This window comes from Physeter macrocephalus, chromosome 13 (genome assembly GCF_002837175.3).
Source record: "Physeter macrocephalus isolate SW-GA chromosome 13, ASM283717v5, whole genome shotgun sequence".
Lineage (NCBI taxonomy): Eukaryota > Metazoa > Chordata > Mammalia > Artiodactyla > Physeteridae > Physeter > Physeter macrocephalus.
This window is the reverse complement of record NC_041226.1, coordinates 5,054,354-5,077,413: the sequence shown is the minus strand read 5'-3', so window position 1 is coordinate 5,077,413 and position 23,060 is coordinate 5,054,354. Positions and strand designations below refer to the sequence as shown.

The following is a 23,060-nucleotide window of genomic DNA, read 5'->3' as shown; positions in this document are numbered from 1 at the left end:
CCTGCATCGGCAGGCGGACTCTCAACCACTGCGCCACTAGGGAAGCCTGCCTCTTTCACTTTTAATTAATTTGTCTTTCGCGAAATTACGGTGTTCTGACCCAGGTTATTCACCCAATGTATGTAAAAAGAAACCACCTTACATTTTAGGTGCTTGGGACATTGGATGACCCGGGCTATTTTAACCGTTCAGAAGCAGGTTTCCTCCCACCGCACCCAGAATTATCGAGATCACCCCCTCAGTTTTCTGTCTGGGCTAGCTGTTCCCTCGCCCTTGGTAGAGGCTGCTGGTCAGCCCCTTCCAGGATTGACACTGGTCGCACCCAGAACCCTTCTTGCCCCTCTAGCGGCGCGCGGGCTCTAGGACCGCGAGGGCCGTGGGCGGGAGGCGGTGGCCCGTCCGAGCCCCGCCCCGTCCGAGCGCTGGGTGGAGCCGGCGCGGGAGTTGCCTGAGTCGCGCGCTCCGGAGCCCGAGAGGCATCCGCGGGGAGCGGGCGGCGCCGGCGCGGGGAGTGGGCGGGGCCGCGAGGGGGTGGGCGGGGCGCGCCGCCGGGCCGCGCAGCTGCCAGCAGGCCGGGCATTAGGGCCTCGGCGGAGCCCGCTCCCCAGCGCGCTGGGCGGGGTGTGCGGCGGGCGGCTTCGCGGGCAGGCGCGGGCCCCTAGGCAGCGGCTGCGCCCTGCGCCGGGGAGGAGCCGGGGGCGGGCAGCCGGCAGGCGGGGGTTGGGGCCCGCGGCAGGGAGTGCCGGAGCGCCGGCGGCGACGACGGCAGCAGCGGCAGAGCAGTCTCGGTGCGTGGGTCCGCGGCGGTTCGGGGTCCGCCCGCTGGCTGCGGTGCGAGCGGGCGGCCCGGCTGCCCTCCTCCCCCGCCCGCCGCCGCCGCCGCTGTGATTGGGTGGAAGATGGCGCTGGGCGGATGGAAATCCTAATGACAGTCTCCAAATTCGCCTCCATCTGTACCATGGTAGGTGAGGCGGGAGGGCAGCGGGCGGCCCTCGTCCCCGCCGTCGCCGCCCGCGGGGCCTAGCGCGGGGCCGTGGCCGGGAGGGGGCGGCGCGGGCCGGGCGGGGGCGGTTGGACGGCGGGGCGCAAGCGAGCGCGGAGCGGCCCCGGGAGGCGGGCGCGCGAGGGTGGCCGGCGGGGGAGGCGCGGGTCGTCGGTGCCCGGGCTCGGCCGCGGGTCCCCGCGGCGCCGGGCTGTGGGAGCGCGAGCCGGGGTGCGGGCCCGGCCGGGGCCGGAGGTGGAAGCACGCGAGCGGCGCCCGCGTTTCCGTCCGGCGGCGCGCGGGTTCTGGCCCGGCTGGCCGGGCCGGGAGGGTCTCCGGAGGGCGAGGGGCTGCGGCGGGAAGGCAGGGTCCCCTTACCGGCCGCGAGGGCACGGAAGTCGGCTCAGGTTTCCTCCCCGCGCCTCTGGCGAGGCCGAGTCCCCGCCGGCGCCGAGGGGAAGGGGTTGTGTGTGAAGGTGGAAACTTTAAATAAGTGCTGTCGAAAATTTCCCCCTTTTCTCCTCTTCTGAGAGGAACAAGCTCTCCCGTTTCCAGCCGCGTGTCCAGGTGGCAGTCTTGTCTTTGGGAATCCACGTTGATCTTGAAAACAGCTTAAGCATTCCTGTCATTTGTTTACTTGAACGCCCCAGACGCATCAGTGTGTGGCTTGAAGTGTTTCTGTGCAGGAACTGACGGCAAGGGTTGCTGTCTGGGGCTTTTAAATCGACTTAAAGGGAAAAGTGCTAATGCCTGTGGAAAAGTCCCGAGTTGAGCAAAACGTGGGTGCGTTTAAATCTTGGTGTTTTGTGGTTGGTCAGAAGGACCAGTTTTCCAGACGGTGGGGCGAATTCGTTTCATTAGCTCCTTATGACTTACATCTTGCTATCTTAAGTCTGAGCCATCACAGAAAAAAAGTTATTTTTCACCACGTGGGCCTAGTGATGATGTTATTAAAGACTTCTGAAATCTTTTCTTCTGTTTTATGTCTTATGAGCCCTTTTTATGCATGTGGGAGATCCACCCCCCCCCCCCAGCAATCTTCCATTTAAGGGTGGTACGTTTCATATACCTTTCTTTAAGGAGCGGTGAATCAGATCGAAAAGATGCTTTAGAACCAGATTCTGTACTGCACGCTGAGGAACAGTATAAAAATGGCTGAAATCAAGTGGGATTAAAATCTACGGTATTAAAGACATCACACTGAAGAATGAATCATGAAGAATCCATTTCCTCAAATGGATGTTTGTTTTTCTTGCACAATTCATATATTAGGAACCATGGATGTTAAAGGAAGTGTATTTAAAAAAAATTTTTTTTTAATTAATTTATTTATTTTTGTCTATGTTGTGTCTTCATTGCTGCACGCGGGCTTTCTCTAGTTGTGGCGAGCGGGGCCTACTCTTCGTTGTGGTGCGCCGGCTTCTCATTGCGGTGGCTTCTCTTGTTGCGGAGCATGGGCTCTAGGCGCGTGGGCTTCAGTAGTTGTGGCTCACGGGCTCAGTAGTTGTGGCTCGCGGGCTCTAGAGCACATGGTAAGTAGTTGTGGCGCACGGGCTTAGTTGCTCCGCGGCATGTGGGATCTTCCCGGACCAGGGCTCGAACCTGTGTCCCCTGCATTGGCAGGCGGATTCTCAACCACTGCACCACCAGGGAAGCTGAAAGGGACTGTATAAAAAGGATTTCCAAGGGTCAGGTAGATTAATTATTTTTAGATATGCCAGTTATTATTCTCTTTTTAAAGGAATGTGATAATTACGTCTTTGAAAGTGATAATCTTACCAGATTGCTGAGCTACACAGATTGTCAGGTCATAGTTCACTGTCAAAGTCTAGAGTTTCTGGAGTGATGTGTTGCTCTTCACTGTTTCATCCACTCAAGTATATCACGTATACATTTAGCACCTACTACGTACAAGAGAGTATGCTGAGTGCTGGGGATAACAGCAGTGATCAAGACAGTCTCTGCTTTCATAGTGTTTACATTCTAGTTAAGAGAGACGAACAATATTCACATAAACATATTAATATATGCTCTAATCAGGTTAAGAAAATGAGGCAGAGAGAGAGATTTGCCAAGTCAAACACTGAGTAAGTGGGATTTTGATCTCAAGAATTTTAGACTCCAAAACTCTCTCTAGGGCTTCTGCTCAGGTGCATTAATTACGTGCGGTGTGTGTGTATTGTTGGCAGATAGGGAAACATCAGTGGCCGGCCAAATGAGATTGCTCCAAAAGTAGTGTTAAAATTGTATGTGCCTGTGTTCATATTTGAATACATTCTGATGTGCTCCCAAGGTAGTGCTAAATATATCAAAGTATCCTGCAGTCTTATTCTTTAAAGAGAACTTCTGTCTGTCTTCTGAGATACTACAAAATTGACAGTCAAGAAAAGCAAAGGTATTTATCTCTGTGCCTTTGTAGGTTTCTGACCTGGTCACAGCTGTCTCTCAAGCAGGTAGCCTTCCTTGAATAATCTTAGCCCTGTCCCTCGCCACCCTCCATCTCCCTCATACAATTTCACAGCAGTTTTGTGATCTCAGTAGCACTTACCATACTTGCTGTGTTGTAAATTTTTCTCTTATCTCCTTATTAGATTCTGAAGGCCTTAAGCGAAAGGACTATCATTTATTTCTACAGTTTGGTGGAGCAATACCTTCTGCATACAGTAAAAGTCTCCCTGCATCCTTCATTTCTTCTGCCGATGTCTGGGGGGAGTAAGTTTGGTTAAACATGCCTGAGATTGGGGTTCTGTGTGGGGTGATGCAGAGGAGAGGGGCTGGTCCTAATGAGAATGATCTCTCAGAATCAGCAGCTGTGAAAACGCTTATAATGAGTTGACGTTTTATTCTATAAATAATAACATTGGCATAATTTTTTCACATGTCAACACAAGGTACCTGGGCAAATAGCAATACCTTAATAGGGTTAAGTAACTGTTAAAAGCAAATCTCTTTTGATGTGTCTTATTCTAGATCACAGTTGTTCCTCTGACATGCGAATGTCAGTTAAGTTTGTTTCTCTTTAGTTAGTGTTACAGCCTGACCGCATGAGTGATTATGTTTAGGTTGCAATGAATCAATTTGCAGGGTACCTCTAGAAATGCCTCTTGTTGTTTGCCCATGAAATAATTTCAGTATCACATGGTGCCTGTTTTGCTGATGAAGTAGCTTCAGACTTCAGGGCCTGGCGCAGAGTAGCTACCTAATATTTAATATTATACTTCATAATTGTGAAATAATGGGCAAAGTGACTGAATGCATGTAGAGGGATGGCCTGTGTTTTGAAATTGAAGTGGAAGTTGTAGAGCAGCTTGTGGTGGCCCAGGACTAGAAAGTGACCATACGGGTCAGGGTTGTTAGGAAGCAAAACGCTGGGGGCTCCTTGAGAAGCATCCTCGCTTCCTGTTTGGGTTGTAGGAGTCCTGGCGGGGAAGGGCGTGCAGGGAGGGGGTTGGATAAAGGAGAAGTCGTTGCAGGGGAACGTGGTCGATGGTGGGGTGGCCTGGCTCCTTGCCCACTCCCAGTCCCTGGGTGTCAGCTAGATCCCCTAGAACATGGTGTCACTGAAGCCAAGGCCACAAGTCTGCTGCTCGGTGGGTCTGACAGGTTTGCTTCGAAAAAGCCTGTACCCAGCACAGCACCCTGCGCGTGGGAAACTTTAAGCTGACTGTACACACTGCAGGAAAGTCACAGGTGAGACTGGCTCTTGTCTTTTCTTATTGTTTGAGTCTCTCTGGGGTCACTCACGCAGAGTCAGATGCGTGTGTGGTCAGTGCAGTTTATCACTCCAGAGGGACGGGCGGGAGGAAGACCTCAAACCCCGCAGTGCCTTGCTCGTCGGGGTGCGGGGTAGGCTCTTCATGTAGTCCGAATATTAGAGTAAATGATAGCAGCCCTTGTTCCTTCTTGAGAAATAGGGTGGGTGTGCTTCTTTTATTAGCGAAATATTTAATTAATTTTTATGAATATTTTAGTAGTAAAAAAGTGTTTTCTATGATGGGAACATTCAAAGTGAGTTGCCATTGGTTTACTGATATTGCTGTTTTTAATGTTAATTTAGGAGAGATGAAAACTTCAAAAATAAGGAGTCTTCTGTCATATAAACGGTTGGATAAGGAATGTTTGAACATGTGTTTGAGGACCTTAGCGGAGAGATCGTTTAGAATAAGTTTTATTTAAGCCTGCTGATCATTCGAATTTGGCTAAAATACATATTGGACATTAAAAATTGCACATTCTCATTATAGAAAATTTGGAAAGTATTCTATAAAAAAGAGTTTGGAAACTCTTAAGGCAGCAGAAAGGAAAATAACTTACTTTACCTCTCAGAGCTTGTCTATTTTTAATTTATTTTTATTTTTTATTTTTTAAATTTATTTTTAATTTATATTATTTATTTTTGGCTGCGTTGGGTCTTTGTTGCTACACGCGGGCTTTCTCTAGTTGTGACGAGCGGGGGCTACTCTTCGTTGCGGTGTGCGGGCTTCTTGTTGCGGAGCCCGGGCTGTAGGTGCATGGGCTCCAGTAGTTGTGGCATGCGGGCTCGGTAGTCGTGGGCTCTAGAGCGCATGCTCAGTAGTTGTAGGCGCACGGGCTTAGTTGCTCCGCGGTATGTGGTATCTTCCCGGACCAGGGCTTGAACCCATGTCCCCCGCATTGGCAGGTGGATTCTTAACCACTGCGTCACCAGGGAAGTCCGTCTTGTCTTTTTAAAAAAACTATGCCCTAGGTAAAATTTCACATTTCAGTTTCCCACGTGAATTATTGGTACTTACCACAAATAAAGGTAAGACCATTGGGATTTGAAACTTTTCATATGCTTAAAAAGTATGGTTTTAAATACCATATTCAATTAGGTGAAACAGCTATAAAGACTCTAGTCTCATTTCATTTGGCTTTGCCTACCCCTTGGTGGTTTTCTCCTTTCACCTCCAACTAATCTTTTTATAGTAGATCTCTGAGTAGGTTAATTATTTACTGTCCCATGACCCATGTGGCCAGTTCAGCCAGACTTGATCGCAACGTACCTAGTTTTCTTCCTTGGTTCTGGGCTTCTGATAGGCCCCCAGAGACTGAGTCCACTTCCATTTTCTCACAAGGTCTTTCTTCCTGCCTTTAAAGTCAGATTTATTGAAGCTCTCCTGAAACTTTGACTGTCTCAGGAAAGATTATTTAAGCATTTGTTTAGTTAGCATTAATTCCTTTCCAGAAACCTACATTTTTTAGATTTAAATAATCTGATTTTGTTTTGAATTCTCCTTCAGTAGCTCAATTCCAGAAACTTAATATAGTATTTTGTAATGTATCCTACTGCATGGTATATTAAAAAGAGAAGTTGGACCAGAAGGAAATTTCTAGTCCAGATTTTGACATTTAGATCTGTGCATATGGGAAAGTGTCCTAAAACTTTATGAGTTGGTTTTTCTCATCTGTAAAATAAAGGGGTTGGACTAGACACATAAATATTCCTTCTGTGTTTGTTTCCTTCTAGATCGAAAACTCAGTATTCTCTGATCCTTTGAGAGTTTATAAATGATTGTTGATGCCATCATTTTGGGAATGCTAATTGTGTTTAACTGATTTTCTTTTACCTGTTTGACCCCCTTCACCCATTTCTCTCCACCCTCCCACCTCCACCACCTCTGGCAAACACCAGTCCGTTCTTTGTTCTATGAGCCTTTTTTTTGTTTGTTTTTAAAGATTCCAGGGCTTCCCTGGTGGTGCAGTGGTTGGGAGTCCGCCTGCCGATGCAGGGGACACGGGTTCGTGCCCCGGTCCGGGAAGATCCCACATGCCGCGGAGCGGCTGGGCCCGTGAGCCGTGGCCGCTGAGCCTGCGCGTCCGGAGCCTGTGCTCCGCAACGGGAGCCACGACAGTGAGAGGCCCGCGTACCGCAAAAAAAAAAAAAAAAAAAAAAAAAAAAAGGTTCCACATATAAGTGAGATAATATGGTATTTGTCTTTGTCTTTGACTTACTTCACTTAGCATAATACCCATGATATTCATCCATGTTGTCGAAAATGGTAAGACTTTTAGTCCTTTATGACTGAGTAATATTCATGTACCGCATCTTCTTTATCCATTCATCCATTGATGGACATTAGGTTGTTTCCATATCTTGGCTGTTGTAAATAACGCTGCATTGAACATAGGCATGCATTTATCTTTTTGAGTTAGTATTTTTGTTTTATCTGATAAATATCCAGAAGAGGAGTTGCTAGATCATATAGTAGTTTTATTTTATTTATTTATTTATTTATTTTTTGTGACACGCGGGCCTCTCACCGCTGCGGCCTCTCCCGTCGCGGAGCACAGGCTCCGGACGCGCAGGCCCAGCGGCCACGGCTCACGGGCCCAGCCGCTCCGCGGCACGTGGGATCCTCCCGGACCGGGGCGCGAACCCGCGTCCCCTGCATCAGCAGGCGGACTCTCAACCACTGCGCCACCAGGGAAGCCCAGGAGTTTTATTTTTAATTTTTTGAGGGACCTCCATATTGTTTTCCATAGTTGCTGCCCCAACTTACATTCCCACCAACAGTGCACAGCGTGGTTCCCTTTTCTCCACATCCTCACCAACACTTGTTATTTCTTGTCTTTTTGACACATTCTGACAGGTATGAGGTGATACCTCATTGTGGTTTTGATTTGTATTTCCGTGATGGTTAATGATGTACAGCATCTTTTCATGTTACTGTTGGCCACGTGTATGTCTTCTTTCGAAAAATGTCTGTTCAGATCTTCTGTGCATTTTTTGATCGCATTGGGTTTTTTTGCTGTTGAGTTGTCTGAGTTCTTTTATGTATTTTGGATATTAGTCCCTTATCAGATATATGATTTACAGTAGTTTCTCCCATTCAGTAGGTTGCATCTGATCATGTTTTAGATAATATAAGCAGCGTGGAATTAGATATAGTTAAATATGAATTATACTTAGTTTCCTAGTTTGTTTTTTTCTAGTTTGTTTTTTTCTTGTTTGTTTGTTTTTTTGGCCATGCCGCTTGGCTTGTGGGATCTTAGTTCACTGACCCGGGATCGAACCCTCACTCCATGCAGTGGAAGTGTGGAGTCTTAACTGCTGGACCACCAGGGAGGTCCCCCTGGTGTTTTTTTTTTTTTTAATGTTATAGAATTTATGGAAAATTACAGTCCAAAGTAAATATATTTCTTCCTTCAAAAGTATTTACTGGAGGTTAGTGATATCACCATTTTATTCATTAACAGGCTAATCCACGCTGTTTACTTATTTTTGACTTTTTTTCTTTTCCAATGCCATTTTAAAAAAAGATTTGAGGGACTTCCCTGGTGGCGCAGTGGTTAAGTCAGTAGGTTGCATCTGATCATGTTTTAGATAATATAAGCAGCGTGGAATTAGATATAGTTAAATATGAATTATACTTAGTTTCCTAGTTTGTTTTTTTCTAGTTTGTTTTTTTCTTGTTTGTTTGTTTTTTTGGCCATGCCGCTTGGCTTGTGGGATCTTAGTTCACTGACCCGGGATCGAACCCTCACTCCATGCAGTGGAAGTGTGGAGTCTTAACTGCTGGACCACCAGGGAGGTCCCCCTGGTGTTTTTTTTTTTTTTAATGTTATAGAATTTATGGAAAATTACAGTCCAAAGTAAATATATTTCTTCCTTCAAAAGTATTTACTGGAGGTTAGTGATATCACCATTTTATTCATTAACAGGCTAATCCACGCTGTTTACTTATTTTTGACTTTTTTTCTTTTCCAATGCCATTTTAAAAAAAGATTTGAGGGACTTCCCTGGTGGCGCAGTGGTTAAGAATCCACCTGCCAATGCAGGGGACACAGGTTCGATCACTGGTCCGGGAAGATCCCACATGCCACAGAACAACTAAGCCCTTGTGCCACAACTACTGAGCCTGCGCTCTAGAGCCTGCAAGCCACAACTACTGAAGCCCGTGTGCCACAACTCCTGAAGCCTGAGCGCCTAGAGCCCATGCTTCACAACAAGTGAAGCCATTACAGTGAGAAGCCCAAGCACCGCAATGAAGGGTAGCCCCCGCTCGCAGCAACTAGAGAAAGCCCGTGCACAGCAACAAAGACCCAACGCAGCCAAAAATAATAAATAAATTAAATTAAATTAAATTTTTTAAAAAAGATTTGAATTTGTGCCCTTTTTGAGATGCCGCATTTATTTTTGTAGGTGTGAGTGTGACCTTGAACAGGTTACTTCGCTGTGCCACGGTTTTCTTATCTGTAAAATGGGGGTGAAATAGTGTCCACTTCATAGGGTTATAGAATGGTACCTGGCCCAGGGTTAATCATCTGTAGTGTTTGTAGTTATTATTATTACCTTTGTAAAGTGATTTGCTCCCCTCCATGAGGTAAGGACTCATTGGCACTACTAATACTAGTAACCAAAATTGAAATTTTTAAAGTAAAATGCAGTTATTTTCGTTCATTTTCATCATAAGAAAAATTAGTTTATTAATAGTATACGCCTCTGAGAAAGCAGACATTTACTTTGAAGTTAAGTGAGCTAGATTATAATATTGCAAACTAAGAATGTAGTTTATCTTTTTTCCCTGTTTTGAATATTTTGTAGGAAGATTTTATTCCTTTCGTATGGGAATAAAAATGTTCTAATTTGTAACATTCTCAAATATGTTCTAGAAGTTTAGATAAGTTGGGAATACTACTTTCAGAAGAAAAGGCTTATTTTTTCTACTAAAAAAAAAAAAGCATACCAACTTTTTGTCATTGTTAGAATGAAGCGTGTGTTTTAAAGTTAGCTTCAGGCCTTATTTCCTTTCAGATTTTCCTGTTCTTTCCTGAGGCCATATTGTTGTACTTAATTCACTCAGGCCTCTGCCCCCCCTGGAATGATATCTCTTGTTGGCCTGCCGTGCAGTTACCCTGCCTGCTTTTTTTAGAAGAAGATTATTTAAATATCTGTAAAATAAGGTGTCGGTAGAAAAGGGTAAATGCTAGATGTTATGAGGCGTTAATGGGTTGCTGAATTTAAAAATTTAATCAGAGACCCAGTATTGTTGAAAATAACTATACATAAGACTTCATCATTTAAAACCTTGTGCGTAGAATTTGTATTAGAAGGGGAGAGACAGTTTATATATGTAATTCGTTTTGGAAGAAAAACTATGAAGTCTTTACTTTCACAAAAGTACTCAGTCAAGAATTTTGTGATCCTGTAGTGTGAAGTACATGATATTTAATATAGAACATGATTGCGTGAGGTGCTGTGTATCTTCACTCTCCTGTGTGTTCGCTGGCTTATCCTTTGCTGCCGCTGCTTCAAAAGAAAGATCATTAGCTTTTCCTAAGAGTTGTGTGGTGTCTACAGAATGTCTAAGCTTGCTTAGAATCTCCATCTGTAGTCGTCCATGCGTCTAAAGCTGCATGCCAATAAAAATTTATTTCCAACTTGAAACAAGAAGTGGATGTTCTTCCAGTGATAACGGACAGATGTTCTTATTGAAATGCTTCGTAGGTGCAGGAACCAACCAGCATTTCCTACTTGTGAATAGTGGTGTACTTTAATGGAGTTAGAATATTATTGCCTTTGATTTTATTTTAGTGCTTTTTATTTCAGCGACCTAAGTAAACCTTCTGCCTGATGGTGAGTAAGTATATAAGTGCTTTTCATGGAAGGAGGGGTAGATTTATTATTTTTAAGCTAATAGCGACGTGTTCTCTCTCTCTCTCTTTTTTTTTTTTTTTTCTTTTTGGAAAGAGTGCCTTTCTTCATGAGTACTTTCAGGAAGTATTCATGGAGGCTTGCATTCTGTCAGGGTGTATTCGGGTCCTGAGAGTACAGAGATGACCATGATAAGCTCTGGTCTTACAGAGCTTCCCATTCAGTGTGTCCCGAATGGGTTATGGTCGTGCAGAGAACACCCAACTTCTGGTGGGTTTTCCCTGTGAAAATCCAGCCTTCGCCCAATGACCACACTTGAAAATCTGCATCGTTGTCTTGTTTGAAGACATTTATAGATTGCCCTTTTCAACTGAAAAGATATAAGTGGACTCTTCCACCTCTTTTGTCTCTCTGTTTGTGGTTTGTTCTGTTACTTTAGTCCTTTCAAGGTGGTGTGGCTGCCTCGCCCATCCTTTCTCGTGTCCTGCCGTCTCTCTCTCGGTTACAGTGTTTCACCCCAGATGTCACCGTCTTTCCTTTTTACTTCTGGGACCGCACTGTGGTTATTATACCACCTCAGTGTGTTCTGTTAATGATGACCAGGGTCATCTCAGCAAACTTGGTGAAGTGGGAGGTGACTTCTGTAATTTTCAGCTTCCCGGGGAATGTGTGTGGAGATCTGGCGCTCGGTGGCTCTTAGTGGTGCTGGTGCTGAGTACTTCGCAAACTGGTTTAGCAAACTTAGAGATGATAAATCCAGGCTGGATCATTAACACGAGTTAGGATACTTGGGTCCGTTTTTGGTTGACATAAAGCTGATGAGCCCTCTCTAAATGTGACGTGATGCTGTGACAGGAAGAAGGTTGGACTGAATAGTCGTGGCCCAGGTGAGAGATGAAATTTCATGATAGAATATTTGTAAAAACCTTCAGAGTTGTATTCCTGGTCGGCATGGAGTGGTTGGTAAATATTATTATTTTTTAAAGCTGTCAATTATATATTTTTATTGAATTTAAATGCTAGAAAAAAGTATTCAGAAGTATTTATCTCTTCATCTATTTATTTGTAATACTGCAGAACTCCTCTTTTAATACTTTCCTCTAGGAAATTTTTATTAATAGACCTATTTTTATCTTATTTTCCTTCTGTCTTTTTTACAACCAACCTATGTTTAGTACTGATTCTGAACTCTAAGGACGTGGTCACTTTTAGAAATGGGGTGGTATATATGCCTTTGAGGTTGAATGAATTGTTTTGAACTATCAAAATGAGGATTTTAAAAGTGAAATAAACCACTCAGCTTTAGCTGTATGCATTGTTAAAGAATATTATGACCTTTGGTTTCCTTGGAAACAGTAGTTTCGTTTAATTCTTCATTTTTAAAAAGTCAAAAAAATTTATTATTTTAAAAAGTACAAATTTATGTGAAGTAAAAAAACCTATCTTTTGCAAAGAGAAGGAGGGGCAGCCCTTTCCAAGAGTTAATTATTTGTTAGAGTCTGTGTGTGTGTGTTTGTGCGGCTGGACGTTACCTGAGCACATATAAACATACAGTATTGTGTGTGTCATCACCCCCCCAAAAAAAGTTTGCAACTTGCTCTTTTCACTTAGTGTATTGAATATAATGGACATTTTTCTTTCTCATTATATTGTTTCATTCTAGGTCAAAACTGTGCTCATTTTAATTCTCCATCATCTTCAGTGTCGATCATATTAGAAAGGTTGGATTATATAATACTGATTGCATATTTTCATTTTCTTTAACATCAATTGTGTTAGTTTCCTAGGGCTGCCAAAACCAAGAACCCCAAACTGTGGTTTAAAATAACAGAGTTTTACTGTCTCACAGCTCTGGAGGCCAGAGTCCAAAACCGGCAGGGGCCGGGGGTGGGCAGAGTTGGCGCCTTTGGAGGCTGTGGGGAGACTGCTCTCTGCCTTTCTCCTATAGCTCCGGGTGGTTTCCAGGCAGTCTTTGGTTTGTGGATGCGTCACTCCAGTCTTTGCCTTCATCTTCACTTGATGTCCTCCACTTTGTCTCTGTTCCTTCACATCGTCTTCCCTCAGTCCATGTCTGTTTCTGTGTCCGCATTTCCCCTTTTCATACGGACGTCAGTCGTACTGGATTAGGGCTCACTCTGATCACCTTTAACTTGATTACCCTTGTAATGACCCTATTTCCAAATAAGGTTCATATTCTGAGGTACTGGGGGTTAGGACTTTCAGATGTTTTTATTGGGGGATACGATTTATCCCAGTGCAGCTATGGAGCAGTCAGGTTCATTTTTACAAATCAGTATCAATGATGTCCATTAAGTAGGTTATGTACTAGACACTAGAGTTGGCATTTAAGTTTCAGACTTTGTCCTCAAAGGACTTGCAGTCCTTTATATATACATATTTTTTCATATATATGAAAAAATCAATAATGAAAGTAAAATGCTACATTAGAAAACACTTAATGCAAAAGAAAGCAATAAAGGGGAAATAGGAAAAAAGACAGGAGTCGGAAAAAATTTATAAAATTATAAATTTTACCATATACATCTTAGCTTGTCAGAATCACCTTTAGATTTATACTAGCTTAATTCCAGTGGTATATAGGAATGTTATTCCATTCCCTTTCTCCCCTTTTAGGGCTTTATTTTTATATATATTACATCTGTTAATGTTATAAACACAGTAATACATTGTCGTAATTAGTACTTTACCATCCATTTGCTAAGCCCATTACAGCTTCGCTCCAACCCTCCCCTTTGTGCTGTTACTGGTATGTGTATGACGTATATTACATTTATTTATATTATAGGCCCAGTAATACTTTATATATTGTACATACATACTATTTTATACAGTTGCTTTTTAAATCAGTTAAGAGACGAAAGAAAAAAATGTTTTTATGGTGTCCTCTGTAGTGAAACAGTTACTGTCACGGGTCCTCTTTTTTTTGTTCGTGGGGACTACAATTATTATCTGAGGTCATGTGCTTGCATCCTGAACAACCTCCTTTAGTACTTCTTGTAAGTCATGTCTGCTAGCAAAAAATTGTTAGGGTCGTTTTGTTTTGTTTTGTTTGGTCTGGGAAAATCTTTGTTTCACATTTAGTCTGAAAGCTTTGCCAGATTTAGTATTCTTGGTTGACAGTTTTTTTATTTGAGCACTTTGAATATGTTACACCACTGCCTTCTTGCTGCCTTGTTTCTGTTGAGAAGTCAGCTGTCAGTATTACTGGTGTCCCTTCTAAGCGACCCATCCTTTTTCTCTTGCTCCTTTCAAGTTTTTCTCCTTGTCTTTAACTTTCAGCATTTTCACTATCATGTGCCTGTTTGTGGGTCTCTGTGTTTATAACCTATATATTCTTTTTCTAAAAAATAAATTTATTTATATTTATTTTTGGCTGAGTTGGATCTTCGTTGCTGCACGCGGGCTTTCTCTAGTTGCGGTGAGCGGGGGCTACTCTTTGTTGTGGTGCGCGGGCTTCTCATTGCGGTGGCTTCTCGTTGTGGAGCATGGGCTCTATGTGCGTGGGCTGCGTAGTTGTGGCTCGTGCGCTCAGTAGTTGTGGCTCGCAGGCTCTAGAGTGCAGGCTCAGTAGTTGTGGCGCATGGGCTTAGTTGCTCCACGGCATGTGGGATCTTCCCGGACCAGGGCTCTACCCCGTGTCCCCTGCCTTGGCAGGCGGATTCTTAACCACTGGGCCACCAGGGAAGCCCTGACCTATATATTGTTAAATTCTGGTTTATGTTAAATGCCTGTACCTTTCAGTTGGGAGTTTGGTTTTTTTTAGGGGGGGCATTTCAGTTATAGTATAATATATCAACTTTGTAGGTCAGAATGATTAGTTCAGAATCGTTACGTCTCAACCAAGAATATATTACTATAGTTAAATATTACATTCTCGCAGAAGACATTCGTAAGAAAATTGGACAGAAACTAAAACGAAATGATAGTATGAATTCCTTTCATGAGTTATATATTGTTGTGCCTGTAGATTAGCTTCACTGTATATTTATTCTACAGATAAAATTGTTTAGTGTTCTTTGGAAAGGCAATGGTTATGAGGGTGTCCCGCTGCATGTTTATCGGATGGTGTATTAGATTTCTAGGGCTTCTGTAACAAGAGCTGCAAACTGGGTGGCATAGAACAAGGGAAATTTATTGTCTTACAGTTCTGGAGGCCAGAAGTCCAAATCCAAGGTGTTGGCAGTGTTATGCCCCCTCTGAAGGTGCTAGAGAAAGATCTGTTCCAGGCCTCTCCTAGCCTCTGATAGCCTCACTTGGAAGTATTGAGCCTCAGGTGTTCCTTGGTTTGTCGATGGCCACTTTTATCTGTGTCCCTTCACATCATCTTCCCTCTGTGTGTGTCTGTGTCTAAATTTCCCCTTTTTATAAGGACACCAGTCATTGGATTAGGGCTCACCTTAATGACCTCATTCTAACTTGATTACTTCTGTAAAGACCCAGTTTCTAAGTAAGGTCACAATCCAAGCTACTGGGAGTTAAGACTTCCATATATCTTTTTTTGGGGCGAGGGATACAGTTCATTTAATAACAGATGGCTTAAAGGAGTATTGCCATCTTAAGTTCTTTCAGAAATAAGATAGGGACTCAAGGAACTGTAGTTTTTTAAAGGGAGTAGCAGTTAGTTAGTTTGGGTATGTTTTCAACTAACTAGTTTAAATATCTCTAACCTCACTTATGAGCCAGGATTGGAGCTCTGTAGTGGTGGAATTTATACTTAATTTTGCATTAAACTAATAATGGCTGACCTTTTCTGGAAGTGGATGTATCAGTAGTTAGCTGACTGCTTGATTTTTTTTTTTCCTCTTTGTGACTGCTCAATCCGTCACCTTCTACCCAGCCTCCCACACCCAAGTCTTTCACAGCTGTGTAATATCTTCTGTTAGTTACATGGATACTTAATAAGAAATTGTACTGTTTTACTGATTATAAAAGGAATAAATGTTTGTGATGGACAGCAATGTGTAAAGAATCTAAAAGTCACCTGTAACCCATTAATCAATTACTAGTATTTGATAACATGTTTTTGTATGTTCTCTTGGTCTTTTCCTTACGTGGCAAACATGATTTTTAAAACACAATTTGTATTAAATATTCTTTTACTGTCCTGTGGGTAATTGAGTTAATTATTAATGCTGCTGCTCTCAAATCAGACATTTTAATATATTTGCTCTTATATCTTTCAATTCTGTGATGTCTTGGAAACCAAGATATACTTATTTTTGTTGTTTCTCATTTTCTCTATTAGTAACAAGTTTGGTGTAACAGATTTAGAGAGTTTTGGAGTTAAAAAAGGACCTTATGACAACTACCCCTTTATAGTGACAAGTAGTGCAGGGGAATAAATCTGAGATCCCGATATTTCACAGTGATGAGCAGATTCTAAATGAACTCCTTCAACATAGTGGTTTAGATTGAAGTTATGTGGGAACTAGTTTTGTTGTTATTAATTTGTCCTTCCTTCTGAGAAGCTACCAAACTGGAATAGCAAGCATTGGAAGAAAGTGGTTACGCAGGAAGTCTTCAGCTAACAGACTGATTTCCAAAGGTCTTTTTTTTTTTTCAAAGGTCTCTTTTAAAGTCAGTTGATTGGCGCTCATTATTGATTCTCCCATAGAAACAGTGTATAAATTCAGCTCCTTAGCCAAATGGACAAGGTGTGTTTTAGCCCTGATCAGTTACTCTGGCTCAGCAGCGTCATGGCACATAGTTCACGCAGAAGGGCTACCGTTGCCACGTGGAAAAGTGGGGCTCGGAATTTCATGTCTTTTGCCACCTGTCATTCTTCAAGAAGGAGACTCACTGGGAAATGTCTTACACTTGTATGGTTACTTGAGGAGAACCTGACGTTTGGGGAGGGTGGTGTGATGAAGAGTAGGAGTCTGTGTCTGACGCAGACCCGCGTTCACGTTTCCCCTCTGGCATTTATTAGTTACAACTTTGGGCATATTACCTTAAACCCTTGAGTTTATTTTACATATAAAATGGGCCAAAAATAATATGTGTAACAGTTGGGTCGTGCTTACTGTGTGCTTGACATTATTCTGAGCCCTTTACATATATTAATTAATGGGCCAAAAATAATATGTGTAACAGTTGGGTCGTGCTTACTGTGTGCTTGACATTATTATATATTAATTCATTTAGTTTTCACAGTAGTTCTTTGAGGTTGGAACTGGTGTTATCTTTTACCGATAAGAAAACTGAGGCACAGATAGCTTAAGGAGTTTTCCCAGTGTCATACAGAGCTGGGATTCCAATCCCTGGAAGTCTGGATCCAGAGTCTGTTTATAATTGCCATACTCAACTGCTTGTCCAAAAATACTGCTCTGAGGTTACTAGGAGGAGTAAATAAGATAGTATGTCAGGGGTCTGGTTCAGTAAATATTAGGTCCCTTCTTCAACTCCTTAGGTGTCTGCGAGCAACCCTGTATTTTCATGGCTCGCTGTGTACTCAATCACAAATTATGAATTCCCTGTATCAGCAAAATAAGTTTTAATAACATAGTAGCACTGCTCTTGATTTGTCTACACATTACCTTCTTATTGCAGGTGGAAATCCCCAGTCAAAATTTAGGCAGTTTCAGGGACTTCCCTGGTGGCGCAGTGGTTAAGAATCCGCCTGCCAGTGCAGGGGACATGGGTTCGAGCCCTGGTCCGGGAAGATCCCACATGCTGCGGAGCAACTAAGCCCGTGCGCCACAACTACTGAGCCTGCGCTCTAGAGCCCGAGAGCCACAACTACTGAGCCGTGTGCCTAGAGACCATGCTCTGCAACAAGAGAAGCCACTGCAAGGAGAAGTCCACGCACTGCAACGAAGAGTAGCCCGTGCTCGCTGCGACTAGAGAAAGCCTGCAGGCAGCAACGAAGACCCAGTGCAGCCAAAAATAAATAAATAAATTTATTTTTTAAAAAAATTTAGGCAGTTTTGGGGTGAGTGGAAAGGGGGAGGGACAGACACGGGGAAGGGTCTGTCCAGCACAGTGGTGGAGTCACTGGATGTCAGGGATCATCAGCGCCTGTAAACCCTGACACGTCAGCACTTCCCGCCCGGGAGTAGGGCCTTCTCTTTGTAGTTTTGAATTATACTTACCTCTTTCTTAATTTAGGTTCTAGTGAAAAAAATTAACCTTTAGATTAAAAGTTACACACATATTCGATGAAGGAAATCATATTTTTAAATAGTTCACATTAATATTTTCAAATCAGATTTCACATTAGAGTTTTTCCCCCTTAACTTCTTTGAATCTTCTTCCTTTTTAATTGGAATGCTTACAGAAGGCTTTAGTGGAATTCTTGTGTAGTGTTTTGAAGTTATGTAGTAATCTGTAGTTTTAATATGTTGTTTTGGCTGAATACTCACTGTCAGCTAACATGGAAATAATTGTGAAATCTTCCAATCTCTTGTTAGAGCAAATGAACATTTTGCAATTTAAAAATTTTAATTTCAAGTTAAGATCTTTTAAAATGAATTTGTTATAGCTAGATATTGCTTCATTTACATCTGAAGAAAGAGTGGTATTAGTCAAATTTTCAGTCTTTTAAGGATTCAAAGTGCTAATTTTGGTTTTGTTATCTATAAAATTAGGATAATATCTAAAAGGGTTGTTTTGAAGATAAAATAGATTATATATATAAAGTACCTAGTATAGTCCTTGGCCCATTATAGATACTTAATAAATGGTACTTCTTATTGTTATTATAGTATTATTGTAGCTTATATTGCCTATGGGGACATAAGAAGCCTTAAAAATTACTTGTTTGATTAATATACCTTGTTGATGTAGATCAAGATTTCATAATCTAAAACTTTTGACTTTCTATATGTTTTCATAACTATACTGATTTGCTTAACATATAAGTATAAACCTCAGTGAATTTTCAGATTAAATACACCTATCTACCAGCTCCAGTATTAGGAGACAACATTATCAGCACTTCTGATGCCGCCGTCATGTGCCCTCCCAGTCACTACCCACCATCTTCCCACCATCTTCTCTTTCATGGGACAGTGCAGGAATTTTTCTATTTTTTTTCTGTTAGGCCCTACTAAAAACATCCTGTATGTATTAAAAGAACTAGTTTGTTTTTGCGATTAGAATTATGTTAGATGAGAAACTTTACATGGGCTTTGTAAATAGCTTTTTATGTTGCATATTGTGATTTTTAGTGAAAGTACACTAGTAATATGATTTGCAAGTAGGAAGTGAGCTTTTAATTTGTATTTTACCGTATTATAGGGTAATTAGTAGAACCTTTTTGAGGAACAATAATACTAGAATATCTTTTTCACTGTCACTTGTACATTGATGGTGAACAGCAAAGGCAGAACTTCAGTTTCCTTTTCTGTAGCGATAAGTCAAGTTTGTATACTCCGTCCTTAGCATAGTACCTAGTACACATTAGCCATATAAGAAATTGTTTTTAAATTAAATATCTGAATCAGTATAGGCAAGTACTTGTGTATGACTTTACCTGCATTTATTTATCTCCTACCCTGTAAAATAATTTAAAGTGGGCCTTGCATGTATAGAATTGCTGTGGGAAAACTCTGTCTTTCTAAAGGAGTTTCAGACATTTCAGACATTTATCCAAGAACGACTGTTTTTGGAACAGTTTTATACATGTGTGTAGCATAAGCTGTAGGAAATTTATCACAGCTGTAGGAATATAGGGTATATCAGCATTATGGAAACTAATCATACTCCATTCAGATGTAAACTAAGGCAAGCTCTATTAAGTCTGTCTGCATCTTTTTTTTTTTTTTTTGTGGCCTCTTTTGCGGGCCTCTCACTGTTGTGGCCTCTCCCGTTGCGGAGCACAGGCTCCGGACGCGCAGGCTCAGCGGCCACGGCTCACGGGCCCAGCCGCTCCGCGGCACCTGGGATCTTCCCGGACCGGGGCACAAACCTGCGTCCCCTGCGTCGGCAGGCGGACTCTCGACCACTGCGCCACCAGGGAAGCCCAAGTCTGTCTGCATCTTAAATATTATATTTTGATCTGTATGCTGAACTTCTTTGCCAAAGAAATCATCAATCTGGGAAAAGTCCAGCAAAATGTTAACAGTGGTAGTTAGAGATGTGTAGTGTATTCAGTAGGAGCAAACTGAAAAGAATAAGGTGATTGTGCTTGGAAAGATAATGATTAACGTATAGAATGTGAATACAAGGCTGCGGGATCATTTATTGTCTCAACTGGGGCCCTTTGGAAGTGAAAGGTGTGCCGTGACACCTGGCACACTGTCTCAGGCAGGGCGGGGCATCGTTGTCCTACTACAGAGTGAACATGGATTTCTCTGCCGTATACTAGAGGTCTAGAATCATTATTTCTTTAAACTCAAGAGAAGGAATAATAGCACAACCAAAGGGGCAAACACTATACAAAATGTGGCAAATGTAGAGCTTTGGAACTGAAAATAATCACAAATTTAGCAGCTTAAGCCAACACACATTTATCATATAACAGATCCACTGCCAGTTGAGGCTCTGATGAGAACTGAGCTCTGGCCAACACACCGATTGCAGCCTTGCAGAGGGCAAGGCTGAGTGAGGGCCCTGGCTTTTGGCTGGCTGTTAGCGCTGAGAGATTGCCTACGGTTCCTGGCCACGCGCCCTCTCCTCCATGTAATCCTCTCCTCCATGCGGCCCTCTCCTCCATGTGGCCCCCTCTGCCGTGGCCCTCTCTGCCATGGGATGGGCTGTCTCACAGCACTGCAGCTTGCTTCTTCGAAGCCAGTTACTGAGTCAGAGAGCAAGCCTGGGAGCAATGCAGACTCTTCTACAACCACCGAATTGTTGTCCCATGACTTTGTCGTATTCTTTTGGTTAGAAGCAAGTCACTGGCCCTGCCCACACTGGAGGAGAACGCTTTAATTCTGTCCACCACAATCATGCGTTCACAGTCAGTGAGGAGTCTCAGTCTGACTGAGGTTTAATTCTTGCTTTGTGTGGGAAACATCTTACTTGTTACTATATTATGTGGAGGGGCTGCCTCTTTCTGAACTAATCAGTTATCTGTATCCCTTATTTGGCAGTTTTGCATTTTGTTTTAACCAAGCGTAGTCTCTTCTTATCATAGAAAAACAGACATCGATAAGGTAGATGCGTAGTGCCACGTGCTGCTGTGCGCCTGTCCGCTGGCCGCGGCCCAGAGCTCCTCTTGACCGGCCTGTGTCTTCTTCCATCCCACCTACTGCAAACCTCCCGGATTATTTTGAGGCAAATCCCAGGTATCGCTTTATTATTGAAATATTGTGTGACTTAACGTTTTATGTGCTGGATCCTGGTCCTCCTCTTCTGTACTGTATGTTCCCTGCGGATATGGACCGTCTAGTCCATACCTTGCTTTGTCCTGGTGGTGCCTAGTGGGTTGGCAGCTACACACACGTGCACAAAGTCATTTCAGAATCCCCCGGTGGTGGGACCTCGCCTGCTCTTTGCAGTTGCTTTTCACGTGGACCTGTGCTGGGGAGACAGTCCCCCTGATAACATAGCTCCGCAGTAACTCAGGCCTCTGGTGGGAAGAATTCTAGATGGAGTTCTGCCTGACTTCTAGACGGAAGGAACCCAGTGAACACAAAGCTCGTGCGTTCCGGGTGGGGCGTCTCACCCAGCTTGACAGTGAAGGAAGCATGTTTCCTTCGCCCCCCTCCCCGGCTCGCTCCTGGCTGCGCACGTTGATATACGGTTGTATCCTATGTAGAAGACAGCAGATATCTTAGGATTTGTATATTTCATAGACCTCGATATTTAAGTGTTTGAATATGTAAATGTTTAGGGATGTGGCTGGTATAGTAAAGGGTTACCTATATTTAATCTATAAGTTTTGTTACGCATAGAGATTTGAGATTAAAAAATAAATTGTGAACGTTTTCATTCATTTTCTGATGTAATTTTATTCCTCTTCGGATTGTCTGTCGGCATCTTAGCAGCAGCGTTTTGTTCTTGCTGCTTTTGTGACATCCAGCGCAGTTGGTCAGAGCGCGTCGTCTCTACTTTCGTCTAAAGTGCATCTATCCCTACGTGCAGCGCTGCTGAATTTGTCTTGAAGCCTTGGTGGGTACTGTGGCTTGGAATGGCATATCTAGTCATGTAATACTGACCACTGGGTTTTGCTTGCTCGTTTGCCAATATCGCCATATAATGTATCACTGATTGCTGACCTAGTCTACCCTTTATAAAAGTGATTTTAAAGGCGCCTTTGTGATAACATCCATCACGAACTATAATGAGATCGTATCTCTAGCATAATTAATACATGTGTTCAAATTTCTTACTTCTTCTGTAAAGGAATTAGAATTATCATTTATTGGGGTTGTTTCAGACTTCCTCGGATAACCCTTTGTTGTTCAAAATGAAGTAATTGTGAGAGTATTTTTTGGTAATAGGAGAGGCTCTAGGGGACCGGGATGGAAAGAAGCTCTCTCTTCTCTGAGGGTGCCCCGTGTATTTGGGCAGGTGATGTGTGCATTCTCACTCTGGACTCACTGAAGTCTTGCTTTTCCCTCCTCTCGGACTGAATAGGGGAGACGTTTTTTTCCCCCTTTTCCTGTGTCAGTTTCAGAATATAAACAGAAGATGAGTCCAGATGGCAAGCCAAATGTGATAAAGAAATTTTAGAAATTGAATGGCTTTTGGTCAAAGCACTTCCCTGGACATTGCCTCCAAGTTCTGTCCCATGGGTCTTTAGCAACCCTATAAAGAGAGCCGCTTTAGTCCTTTTTGTCTGAGTGTGGTGACACATTTCAATTATATGTATGACTAGTAAAATTATTTTTTATAAATTAGAACAAATTTGAATATTTTTCTGAAGTAGATAATTGACCTATAAATTTCTTATACGTTTCTCTATGTAATACTTAAGAGAACATTGTTGGAATTATTGCTGGGAACAGTGATCTGAATGAAACAGCCTTTGGCGTGAGCTGTGAGTTTCTGCTGAGATTGATTTCGCACCAGAGGGGCTCTTTCCATCACTGTAGGTGTTTATTAGTGAAGTTTTTTATATGATGTAGGTAATATATTCTGTGGAGAGTAGACTGCTTGAAGTAATCTACTTGTTAAAATAAAAACTCTTGTTTTATAAGAAATCTGTCGTAAAGGACCCTGAGGCCAGTCTGTGCACATCCACCTCTTCAGCAGTGTCTGTGGGCGTAACAGAAAGATGTGTCTGCATGCGTGTGCTGAGTGGCTGTTTGTGCTCAGTTTATTAAACTACAATAGAAGTAGAGGGTAAATGGTGCTACCGATGGACCAGATCTTTTTGAGGAATTCCTAGAGGATTGAAAAGTCGTGTCAGGGAAAGAAAGGAACCACTAAACAGAACAACTGACTGTGGTCCTCCCAAGAGAGCCCTTGTGGAAGCTTGAATTTGGAGCCTGCAGTTCACGGTTGGCGTGTGGCTGTGATGCCATCACCATGGTAATCGCTGGAAGAGCTGGCTCA

General features: G+C 42.8%; 1 protein-coding gene across 1 annotated transcript in view; it reads left to right on the top strand.

Moving 5' to 3' along the window:
* Positions 1-783: 783 nt before the first annotated feature.
* USP12 (ubiquitin specific peptidase 12) overlaps positions 784-23,060 on the top strand; it is an 80,077-nt gene continuing 57,800 nt past the window's right edge. Inside the window, exon 1 of the mRNA XM_024125958.3 lies at positions 784-961. Within this exon, the coding sequence (XP_023981726.1) occupies positions 914-961 (48 nt within the window). The 5' untranslated portion in view covers positions 784-913. The remainder of the gene's footprint in view (positions 962-23,060) is intronic.